This window comes from Pygocentrus nattereri, chromosome 3 (genome assembly GCF_015220715.1).
Source record: "Pygocentrus nattereri isolate fPygNat1 chromosome 3, fPygNat1.pri, whole genome shotgun sequence".
In the NCBI taxonomy this organism is placed as follows: domain Eukaryota; kingdom Metazoa; phylum Chordata; class Actinopteri; order Characiformes; family Serrasalmidae; genus Pygocentrus; species Pygocentrus nattereri.
Window position 1 is genome coordinate 49,480,372 of NC_051213.1, and position 12,220 is coordinate 49,492,591.

The 12,220-nt window shown below is 47.8% G+C and overlaps 1 protein-coding gene across 2 annotated transcripts in view; it reads right to left on the bottom strand.

The window, feature by feature from the left end:
• Positions 1 to 12,220, bottom strand: part of ankrd28b (ankyrin repeat domain 28b) — a 30,829-nt gene extending 18,609 nt beyond the window's left edge. Inside the window, exons 1-11 of one of the 2 annotated variants that reach the window (XM_037537201.1) lie at positions 11,997 to 12,219; positions 6,680 to 6,763; positions 6,340 to 6,418; positions 6,111 to 6,181; positions 5,138 to 5,338; positions 4,710 to 4,797; positions 4,325 to 4,467; positions 3,702 to 3,914; positions 2,627 to 2,705; positions 2,388 to 2,502; positions 2,225 to 2,307 (exon numbers count right to left, since the gene is read on the bottom strand). In XM_037537201.1, the coding sequence (XP_037393098.1) occupies positions 2,225 to 2,307; positions 2,388 to 2,502; positions 2,627 to 2,705; positions 3,702 to 3,914; positions 4,325 to 4,467; positions 4,710 to 4,797; positions 5,138 to 5,338; positions 6,111 to 6,181; positions 6,340 to 6,418; positions 6,680 to 6,763; positions 11,997 to 12,023 (1,183 nt within the window). In that variant the 5' untranslated portion in view covers positions 12,024 to 12,219. Of the gene's footprint in view, positions 1 to 2,224; positions 2,308 to 2,387; positions 2,503 to 2,626; positions 2,706 to 3,701; positions 3,915 to 4,324; positions 4,468 to 4,709; positions 4,798 to 5,137; positions 5,339 to 6,110; positions 6,182 to 6,339; positions 6,419 to 6,679; positions 6,764 to 11,996 lie in introns of both variants that reach the window. The other variant, XM_037537202.1, reaches the window with a different exon arrangement.

Genomic DNA, 12,220 nt, shown 5'->3' on the forward strand with positions numbered 1-12,220 from the left:
GCGCTTAGCGTCACGAAAGCCGAGTTAGACTGGGCCGCAGCGCTTAGCGTCACGAAAGCGGAGTTAGACTGGGCCGCAGCGCTTAGCGGTACGAAAGCCGAGTTAGACTGGGCCGCAGCGCTTAGCGGTACGAAAGCCGAGTTAGACTGGGCCGCAGCGCTTAGCGTCACGAAAGCGGAGTTAGACTGGGCCGCAGCGCTTAGCGTCACGAAAGCCGAGTTAGACTGGGCCGCAGCGCTTAGCGTCACAAAAGCCGAGTTAGACTGGGCCGCAGCGCTTAGCGTCACAAAAGCCGAGTTAGACTGGGCCGCAGCGCTTAGCGTCACAAAAGCCGAGTTAGACTGGGCCGCAGCGCTTAGCGTCACAAAAGCCGAGTTAGACTGGGCCGCAGCGCTTAGCGTCACAAAAGCCGAGTTAGACTGGGCCGCAGCGCTTAGCGTCACAAAAGCCGAGTTAGACTGGGCCGCAGCGCTTAGCGTCACAAAAGCCGAGTTAGACTGGGCCGCAGCGCTTAGCGTCACAAAAGCCGAGTTAGACTGGGCCGCAGCGCTTAGCGTCACAAAAGCCGAGTTAGACTGGGCCGCAGCGCTTAGCGTCACAAAAGCCGAGTTAGACTGGGCCGCAGCGCTTAGCGTCACAAAAGCCGAGTTAGACTGGGCCGCAGCGCTTAGCGTCACAAAAGCCGAGTTAGACTGGGCCGCAGCGCTTAGCGTCACAAAAGCCGAGTTAGACTGGGCCGCAGCGCTTAGCGTCACAAAAGCCGAGTTAGACTGGGCCGCAGCGCTTAGCGTCACAAAAGCCGAGTTAGACTGGGCCGCAGCGCTTAGCGTCACAAAAGCCGAGTTAGACTGGGCCGCAGCGCTTAGCGTCACAAAAGCGGAGTTAGACTGGGCCGCAGCGCTTAGCGTCACAAAAGCCGAGTTAGACTGGGCCGCAGCGCTTAGCGTCACAAAAGCCGAGTTAGACTGGGCCGCAGCGCTTAGCGTCACAAAAGCCGAGTTAGACTGGGCCGCAGCGCTTAGCGTCACGAAAGCCGAGTTAGACTGGGCCGCAGCGCTTAGCGTCACGAAAGCCGAGTTAGACTGGGCCGCAGCGCTTAGCGTCACGAAAGCGGAGTTAGACTGGGCGGCAGCGCTTAGCGTTACAAAAGCGGAGTTAGACTGGGCCGCAGCGCTTAGCGTCACAAAAGCCGAGTTAGACTGGGCCGCAGCGCTTAGCGTCACAAAAGCCGAGTTAGACTGGGCCGCAGCGCTTAGCGTTACAAAAGCGGAGTTAGATTGGGCCGCAGCGCTTAGCGTTATGAAAGCGGAGTTAGACTGGGCCGCAGTGCTTAGCGTCACGAAAGCGGAGTTAGACTGGGCCGCAGTGCTTAGCATCACAAAAGCGGAGTTAGACTGGGCCGCAGTGCTTAGCGTTACGAACGTGAGTTAGAGTGGGCTACAAGCCAAAGGAGTTTGCATTGAGAAATCAAGAGTTTGACTGGGCTGCAGAACTTTTAGTTATGAAAGCAGAGTTTGACTGGACCACAACCCAAAGAATTAACATTGCAAAGGCGGAGTCTGACTGGGTCGCAAGCTGGGGACTTTACATTGTAAAAACATAATTTGACTGGGCTTTGAGCTGCCACACACTAGGGCCTTTGTACTGTGAAAGTGGAGTTTGTTGGGGCTACGAGCCAAAGGAGTTTGCATTGAGAAATTAGAGTTTGACTGGGCAGTGAGCTGGGGACTTTGCATTGAGAAATCAGAGTTTGACTGGGCCGTGAGCTGGGGACTTTGCATTGAGAAATCAGAGTTTGACTGGGCCGTGAGCTGGGGACTTTGCATTGAGAAATCAGAGTTTGACTGGGCCGTGAGCTGGGGACTTTGCATTGAGAAATCAGAGTTTGACTGGGCCGTGAGCTGGGGACTTTGCATTGAGAAATCAGAGTTTGACTGGGCCGTGAGCTGGGGACTTTGCATTGAGAAATCAGAGTTTGACTGGGCCGTGAGCTGGGGACTTTGCATTGAGAAATCAGAGTTTGACTGGGCCGTGAGCTGGGGACGTTGCATTGAGAAATCAGAGTTTGACTGGGCCGTGAGCTGGGGACGTTGCATTGAGAAATCAGAGTCTGACTGGGCCGTGAGCTGGGGACTTTGCGTTGTGGTAGCTTATACATTATACAGTTCTATCCACAACTCTCTGAAGGAGCAGGTAGGCTAGCATACTGGATGGACGGCTTTACCGGAGGAGAGCAGTTTGCGGCAGCAGTCCGAGAAGCCGCTGAGAGCGGCCAAGTGCAGAGGAAACATGCCGTGGACTCCCCGCCTGAAACAGACCAGAAATAATTCAGAAAGGAAACTCAAACTGGGGCTGTAATACAGAGCTGTAAAAGAGGAGCCCCTCACTTGGAGGTGTCGGCTCCGTTGGTAATGAGCGTGTTGATGAGGAGCTCGTGTCCGTATCGTGCTGCGATGTGCAGGGGCGTATTTCCATTTTTATCTTCACAGTCTATCTCAGCACCTGGAAGAAACAACGGGACACTTCATTACACTCTGAATAGAGCTTATTAGAAATGCATCTTATTAGACTGCCCAGTTTGATCTCAGCGACTGAAGAGCAGAGCAGGATTAGACCGGTCACTCACCGTTCTGAATGAGCGCCTGAGATCGCGAGAACCTCCCGTGAATCGCAGTCATGTGCAGAGGAGTTTTCCCGTCTTTGCTCTAGAAGATTATTAATCATTTAAAAACATCCCATATGTAGACAGCAGTTATCGTAAAGCTGATCACAGAGAGGAGCCTAGACATTTAAAAGCTGCTCTCAGTCTTTGCAATCAAGCACCATGTTTGTGTAACTGTATCTACGCAATATAAAAAATGCTGAAAACGCTTATTATCTAAACAAAGTGGTGCAGATGGTGCAGTTTAGGCAAGATCACGCCTGAAGTGACGTCCAAACTAAATCAGATTTACACATAATTGCTGCTGGAACAAAGATGCTTATCTCCATTTTTGCCACTTTAAATGGATCAAGAGGAACGATCAGAAATAGCGCACTGGAAGATGTTCTGACATGAACTTACACAAAAAGTTAAGAACATTTTTATTTACTTAAATAAATATTTATTTATAAATAAAAGAATATATTGCTGGTGTCCAAAGAGAACTAAGTATCTCTGAAACTGTAACTGTCCAGGACCCAGGTTCTTTACTTTCAATGCAAGTTTCGGAGCATTTTCATTGGTCCATGTTTTTAAAGGATAAAACATATTTTACACACACACACACACACACACACACACACACAGAGTATGATGAATGGACCAATAGAAATGCTCCAAAAGTCAACTTACACTTACAGTAAAGAATGTTTTACATTACATAAGGGAATCTGATTATATAGTTATATTATATAGTTATGGGCCATAGTGTTATGTGTAACTCGATTCATTTGAAACGTGTAATCCATCATATATTTTTTCTTATTTTATAAAACCAGTAAGTCAGACGAGGATGTGTGCTGTACTACGATATGACCACAAATAAGGGGGTAATAAAATCACTGTAACCCACAACCTCTCACTGCTTTAATTGGTCAGGGCTATTAACAGATCAGCCCCAACAAGGAATTCATTACCAATGAATGTCAGTGGCTCAGAAATTCTGTCTTGGTCCAATAATACAGGGAACAAAACCGAGCGTTTCCTGCGAGTCTCTGACCTTGATGTTGACGTCGGCTCCGTTGCCCACGAGCAGCTCGAGACAGAGCGCCCCGTGGCGCGAGGCGGCCGTGAAGTGCAGCGGCGCGAAACCCTTCTCGTTCACCTGATTGACGTTGGCGCCGCACTCGATCAGCTCGTTCACCACCACGTCCTGCCCGTTGTAGCAGGCCACGTGCAGCGGCGTGTTCCCGTACGCGTTCTGCTCGTTGATCTGCAGAGAGAGAACATATTCATACGGTCAGGACAGCTACCGTTACAGTTACTGGACTCGGAAATCTGGCGTTCACCGTGGTTTTACATGTTACCCCCCCCCCCCCCCAAAAACATTTAAATTCCAAATATTTTCAAATATTTGACAAATAAATAAATGGAATTCGATTCTGATTAGATTTCAGCGTGCGGTGGTAAAGCTGCATGAATGGACACGATAAGCTTTATCGGAATAATACTTTCAATAATTCTATAATATTTTTTGTATGCAGGCTGACGAGCGTTCAATAACATTGCTGGGTAACATACTGGCGCAAAGCGTTGGCCAGGGGAAATAAATAAATAAATAAACAAACAAACTAAATAAATAAAAGCCACACCACAGTGAAGAGAGAAAATGAACGGACTCACGTCCACCCCCAGGTCCAGCAGGTACTTCACTACACTGATCATCCCACTAGAGGCCGCTGCGTGCAGAGGAGTGTACGCCTTCTTATCCTTACACATCACCTCCGCACCATGAGACACCAACAACTTCACCACCTCTAAATGACCTGAAAGAGAGAGACAGCCAGAGACAGCCAGAGACAGACAGAGACAGACAGCCAGACAGAGAGAGTGTTTTATACAGACACCAGAATGTGTGTATATAATTTATAATTCATCATGCCAATAAGTTAATTAAAATTTCAAGAGTGACAGAGGGAGAGAGAGAGAGAGAGAGAGAGAGAGAGAGAGAGAGAGAGAGAGAGAGAGAGAGAGAGAGAGAGAGAGAGAGAGAGAGAGAGACACTCACCCATGTAGGCGGCCCAGTGAATCGCCCGCCGGTCCTTCTTATCAAACGCGTTAATGTTGGCTCCTCTGGACAGCAGTAACATCACCATCTGTCACACAGCACAGCTTTCACACTCACGCCATCACAGAGACTTTACACCTGACTTCTGATCATCCCTACCAGCGAACGGCCAGCAGGAACACCGTTACACTTCTTTAAATGTATAGAAACGGCGCCTTTCTCAACCTGACGTCCGTCTGCCGCACCTGCACAGCTGATCACCACAGACAGACACCAGCACGCCTCGCTGAACTCACAGCGCTACTCACTCCGAGGCTACAGATGCGGCAGGCAGAGGTCAGGAAGAAAAATTCCGGAGTATTCCTTTAAATAAAGGTCTCCATGGAGAGGCTCAGGGACGTATGGTGGGGTGCGGGGTGGGTACTGACCTCCAGGTGCCCGCTGAAGGCCGCGTGGTGCAGGGCGGTGCGGCCCGCCCGGTCCGACACATTCACGTTGCTGAGCAGAGGAACCAGAGCCTCGGCGCAGCGCACCGCTTTATTGGCCGCGGCAACGTGCAGCGGCGTCTGCCAGTTCTTATCCCGCGCGTTCACGTCCGCGGAGTGCTTCAGCAGAACCTGCACCGCCTCCTGCAGGACACAGAACAACACGGCTCTCACTGAGGGCAGACGAACGCAACAGTCTGACGCTGCTGCATCTTCATTAAAGGGGAACTCCACTGATTTTTCTAAATTCCTGCTTAAATGAGTGATTAAGATGTAAACCGAGTCAGAGCCGCTCACAGTGGTGGTGATGGGAACCAGACGTCCCTCTAAAAGCTCCTACAGAAAGTTCCTACATGAACTGGTTCTGAATTCACTGCCTGATGACTGAGACGCTGTTTTATGAGAGTTTAGAGAACTTCAACTCCATTCATGGTGGAGGGAGACATGCAGGGCGCTGTGCGGCAAAATAGTCCCCAAAGAAAACTCATTATTCCAGATTTTCCACTGTTTTCCATCATCAGCATTCCATATAAGCTCAGAGGACTCGTGTAGGTTCTCTGGAGGTTCTGGATGGTAAATAAAGTGTCTATATCTGTGTTGTAGTCATGGCGACGCCTGGTTCCCATCACCGCCACTGTGAAGACGTCTGGCCCTCCAGACACATTTGCGCATTCAGTGTATTTTCAACAATAATCAATAATGACTCATATCAAACTTATCTAATCAAAATTGGGGTGCACACATGTACTGAAGTGTTTCCTAAAAATTTAATCAAATTATGAATAATTATGTTATTCATTCAGCCTAACGAGAAACTGTAGAATGGACTGCAGGTCAGCAGCGAGAGCGTGTTACGTCCGGTGTAGTGTGTGTAAGGTAAGGTAAGGTAAGGTAAGGTAATCAACTCCAGTAGTACCTCACTGCAGGAGGCCACTGCCCGGTGCAGAGGAGTCAGCCACTTATTGTCTTTGGCGTTCACTCTCGCTCCTACAGAGAGACGACACAATCGCTCAGCCACCGCATTCAAATCAAAAAGACCATTCAAATGAGGGAAAAACAAATAAGGCACAGACACAAGCTCAACGTCTTTACTCCACCTTCCCCACAACACAGAGCAGAGCAGAGCTGCCCGATAAAACCCTTACCTGATAAAACCAGCAGCTCTATGATTTCAGCGTCTCCTAAATACGCAGCGGCGTGCAGCGGAGTCCTCTTCTCGTTATCCTGGAGTGGACGGAGACGAGGGATAACGGTCAGGGTTAGGATACAGCTATATTATATTAAGATAACGAGTTAATCATCTTATTTTGAAATAACGAGTTACTTATCTCGTTATACCCAGGTAACAAAACTTATCTTGAAATAAGTGACTTATCTTGTTATCTCAAGATAACAATCCAGAAAATTAGAGCAGCAGCTCACGGCCTCTCCGGACTTCCATACACATTAACTTTCCTAGCGACACTCAACGTACTGAAAGCTTACCTGTATGTTAACGTCCTCCTTCTTGAATATGAGGGACCGGACTTCATCAGGGTCGATGTTGAATATAGCTTTTAGCAGAGGAGGCTGAAAGAGACGGAGGGAAATTCGCCAAGTTAGGAAGAACCAGGACAGAGAAAATTCCAGTATCCGTACCAGAGATTATACCGCCTCATACTGCAATACTACTAAGCACTTCTCTGTGCTGGGACTGAACTCTCCCACACTGGGGGACTAGTGACTTAACCATTAGGCTACACAGCCAACTACAAAACGGACAGCTCAAACACTACAGGCCGAACTGCAGGCCTGTGAGATTACACTAAACATCAGGATCGTTCTCAGTGCTGTGTTTAAAGTGAGGCGGTGATAAACAAGCAAAAGTGAATTAATAAACAAAAATATAAATATATATAATTATCGGATTTTGTAGCCTTTATAGAAAAAGCTGTTGATGTAATGTTGACTGTTTCTGCTTTCAGTGCACAAAAAATGCCCGATGTTAAATATTTAATCAGTAATTATTTTTTATTTTGCACAACAGTGAACGGTTAGTTTTATTTCTCTTTACACATCCAAAAAAAAAAAAGAAAAACTGCAGTCAGTGGCACATTATTAGCATCATGATCGCTGACAACTTTACTGAATATTGCATTTTAGGTCAGTTCTGTACAGCCCCAGTCAAACTCTTGCATTGGACTGTAAAGTACAGCTTCTGTCATCAAAGTCCATCAGAATGTGCTTTTCTGAGTGCAGTACTCAGTGTTTAGTACCTGCAGCTCTTCTAGATGGAGGCAGCAGTTTTATCATCAGCCTCGAGGAAAAGGCCTCCGTACGGCCCGCAGAGACAAACGGTGAAAGCAGCTGGACTGATAGTGGTGGAAAGAACAATAAGCTGCTCTTCCAGCAACCTGAACTTCTTGCTCATCGAGGAACCAGGTGGTGCATTCTTTGTTTTCTCTAAACATCCAGCAAAGTTCCCGAAACAGAAGATCTCTGAGGCAGCGCAACCGGATATATGACATACACCTCATACCGCTAGTGTAATACGAGCTTTCGTATAAACACAACAATCTAAGATTTTACACACACACACACACACACACACACACACACACACACACACACACACACACACACAACAAGACCGTATAGCTGCACTCTGTAGTTCTACAGTTACTACTTGGGTGGTGGGTCGTTCTCAGCACTGCAGTAACACTGATGGTGTGTTAGTGTGTGTTGTGCTGGTACGAGTGGATCAGACACAGCAGCACTGCTGGATTTTCAACATACCCTTTGGCCGATAAACTCGTTCAATGCTAAGATAACATGCCTAATGTAATTTATTGAGGTCAAAATTTCCGTCACTGAACCTCCTGCTTGACTAAAACCACTGGAGCATGAAGGCTGTAATGTGTGAGGTTCATACGACCCTCGTCAGGCATTTCCCTCATTCCCAGAAGAATTCCGTGTCCCTTCGCTGTTCCTCGGACGTACGAATGCCTAACTAACAGGGGCCGAAGCCTCGGGTCACCGTAGATCTCTCTGGAACGCCGTCTATGGGAGCCGTGCAGACTGTGAGTAACAGGAAGAGCTCAGTCACACATTCTTTAGGGTTGTGAAAGAGCCGAGCAGGCTGACGACTCCGAGTCCCCGCAGCTCACTTCACTCCAGCCGATCAGCCAAAACAGCTCAACTCATCTTTAAGGGATGCGCCGATACGGCCGATATCGACTCCCGAGTCCAGCACCACACTGAGCATCTACTCCGAATGAGGCAGCTGCCGGTGTCCAGGAGCGCAAACGTTCCGTAACAGCTGCGGCGCAACGAAACCGAACAAAGCCAAACTTTTTATTCACTGCGTTTCACTCATTGTGCAACTTTTCTCATCATAGGCGGAACTTATTATTGCGTTGGTTTTCAAAAAAAAAATTATTTAAATAATATTAAATAAATATTAACTGAATATAATGAATATTCATCAAAGACAAAGATTTTAACATCCCAGCAGAGAAACTAACAAAGCACAATTACTTAATTAATAATAATTTGCCCCACCAGCAAAAGCAAAGATAAAACGTCAGTAAGTCTTAATTAAATTAATAAATAATAAATTTGTGACAATATTTTTATTAGGCAGTCGTAGGCTGGAGGTCAGGGAACCAGCCCTGTGACCGGAAGGTCGCCGGTTCGAATCCCAGGGCCGACAGTCCATGACTGAGGTGTCCTTGAGCAAGACACCTAACCCCCAACTGCTCCCCGGGTGCCGTGGATAGGGCTGCCCACCGCTCCGGGCAAGTGTGCTCACTGCCCCCTAGTGTGTGTGTGCTCACTAGTGTGTATGTGGTGAATTTCCCCGTTTGTGGGACTAAAAAGGGTCTTAATCTTAATCTTATGAGCCCCTCCTCGCAATTTTTGGCCGTTTCTTTTGGTCCATTCATCATGAAATTTACACACAATGTAAAAAACATTTTAAAATGGTCAAAAACTGAAAAAAGGCAAAAACGGAGATACAAGGTTTTCTTCCGACAGCAAAAAGTTAAGACGAACTTCCTCTTAAAAATTCAGCAGAACGATGTCTCCAAAAGGCCGATCTTCGGTACCTGACACTTTAACTCCTCGGGACCACCGGTGGTCCCAAACCACACTTGGTCATGTTCTTCATAACGTTCATATTCCATAAGCTCCATTCAGAAGCTGGGCGTCGTGTGAGGCTGTAGCTCTTCTCTCCAGTCTAATAGACGGTGACGTCATTTTAAACCCTTATAATAAAAGAAGCTGAATTCAGTTTGTTTTTCTACTGAAAGTCGACCCGTTTTTCCCCAAATCTGGGCTCTAAACTATAAACAGACGGCGTCTCTTCAGTGATCTGCTCTGGAAACATCACTTTTAGAGAACAACACAAAGAGCGGCGCAGATTTTTGGCTTTCACAGAATTAAAAGAAACTGACAAGCAAAGCAAAAAGGAAATAAACGAACATCATTCATTTGTCTGAATAGACTCCATTAGCGCAGGGCGATGAAACGGCGCCGTGTGGGCCGAGCCCGAATGAATGAGCTTCTCAAACCCTCTGATCGTCCTTCATCTCCTCAGAGGAGCGCCACGCCGTCGCCACGGCAACGGCACTAACCTCTCCAGCACAACACTTCCATAAGTTTTCACTCACCCATCCAAACCACTGAATCCAGGTGTTCCAGTCACTTCCATGGCCACAGGTGTATAAAGCCGAGCCCCTCGGCCTGCAGACTGCTTCTACAGACATTAGTGAAAGAATGGGTCGCTCTCAGGAGCTCAGTGAATTCCAGCGTGGTGCCGTGATCGGACGCCACCTGTGCAGCAAGTCCAGTCGTGAAATTTCCTCACTACTAAATATTCCACAGTCCACTGTCAGTGGGATTATAACAAAGTGGAAGCGATTGGGAACGACAGCAACTCAGCCACGAAGTGGTCGGCCACGTAAAATGACAGAGCGGTCAGCGGATGCTGAGGGGCATAGTGCGCAGAGGTCACCAACTTTCTGCAGAGTCAATCACTACAGACCTCCAAACTTCATGTGGCCTTCAGATCAGCTCAAGAACAGCGTAGAGAGCTTCATGGAATGGGTTTCCATGGCCGAGCAGCTGCATCCAAGCCTTACATCACCAAGCGCAGTGCAAAGTGTGGAATGCAGTGGAGTAAAGCGCCGCCACTGGACTCTAGAGCAGTGGAGACGAGTTCTCTGACTTTACATCTACAAGGTGGACCCACAAGTTAGTAGTGTCTAATAGAGTGGACAGTGAGTGGACACAGTGCTTAAAAACTCCAGCAGCACTGCTGTATCTGATCCACTCGCACCAGCGCAACTCACACTAACACACCACCACCACATCAGTGTTACTGCAGTGCTGAGAATGACCCACCACCAGTACGTGCTCTGTGGGGGTCCATGGTGGTCCTGCCCACTGAAGAACAGGGGAACAAAGTACCAGAGAAACAGATGGACTACACGGTCCACGAGTCTTCTGAGCTTATATGGAATGTTGATGATGATGTTGAAAATAGTGGGAAAATCTGGAATAATCAGTTTTCTTTGGGGACTACTTTGCCTTAGAACACTTCATGTATCCCTCCACCACGAACAGCTTATAATACAGTTTGGACCAAATGTTCATCAGAGAACCACCAGAGAACCTACACGAGTCTTCTGAGCTTATATGGAATGTTGATGATGGAAAACAGTGGAAAATCTGGAATAATGAGTTTTCTTTGGGGACTATTTTGCCGCACAGCGCCCTGCATGTCTCCCTCCACCATGAATGGAGCTGAAGTTCTCTAAACTCTCATAAAACAGCGTCTCAGTCATCAGGCAGTGAATTCAGAACCAGCTCATGTAGGAACTTTCTGTAGGAGCTTTTAGAGGGACGTCTGGTTCCCATCACCACCACTGTGAGCGGCTCTGTTTACATCTCAACCGTTTAATTAGGCAGAAATTCTGAAAAACTGGTCGAGTTCCCCTTCAAGCCAAACCAGCCGTGGCACCAAAAACTCGGACTGGTTTCTTTGCTGTCAGTCAATAACGCGCGATTTCAATCAAACTGACAGCTTTTATAGGCACTTTAGTGAACATTAATATCATAGTTTATTACATATAGACGCACATCTTCACTCAGCCAAACCGAATGGACCTGTTGTTCGCCAAGCAAAGCTGCTAGATGTGCTTTTAGGGCGGCCAGAGGGGAAAAAAGTCCAATTATATCGTCTTTAAAGACTGAAAAATGACTGTGTAGCAGCCAAACATGCCTGTCAGGCTGTTTTGACAGCTCGCTTTAATCCTGCTACACGACTTATTCGCTTTTTCTGGCTTATTTATCTGCAAATAAGTGGCAAAAGGGTGTATTTAAGAGTGAAGGAGTGAAAATTAATGACAAAAGGTAGATATTTGTGCACTTTCCAGCCGGTTATGTTGGCGAACATCACGGCCTGCGCCACAACTAACGTGAACTAACGAAGCCACATGAGTGAGCTAAGCTAACGGCGGCTTCTCGCGCGAACTCCCCGTTCCACCTTAAATGGCGAAGCAGTTACATTCTGGCGCCTGGCGCCAGAATGGAACTGCTGCGCCATTTAAGGTGGAACGGGGAGTTCGCTGGCGAACAAACTTCAACCTCGCGTGTCGCGATTTCAGAGCTCTCTATAAACTTTTCTAAGCCCCCGAATCGTCCGACCCCGCGGTTTGGGACAGTTTTAGGCGGCAAATGAAAGAGTTAAAGCGCGGGAAAGGAGCGATTCCTCGGTTTATCCGCTAGCCCGTTAGCGCTACGCGGCTACACATCCACTCACCTGGTCTCTAATTTTGAGGACCACCATCTTCCAGCGCTCTCTCCGGATCTCATGCAGGGCTAGAAAAGGTGTTTATTCGTCCACCTCTTGAACGACGACGGTTTCTTGCCGTATAAACGCTATTTTCCCCCGACGGGCCTCACATTTCCTTCGGCTAGCAGCGGTAGCACTGAGGGGAGAGAGGACTCCATAACATTACCGCCACGGCGGCGCTGAAAGGACGC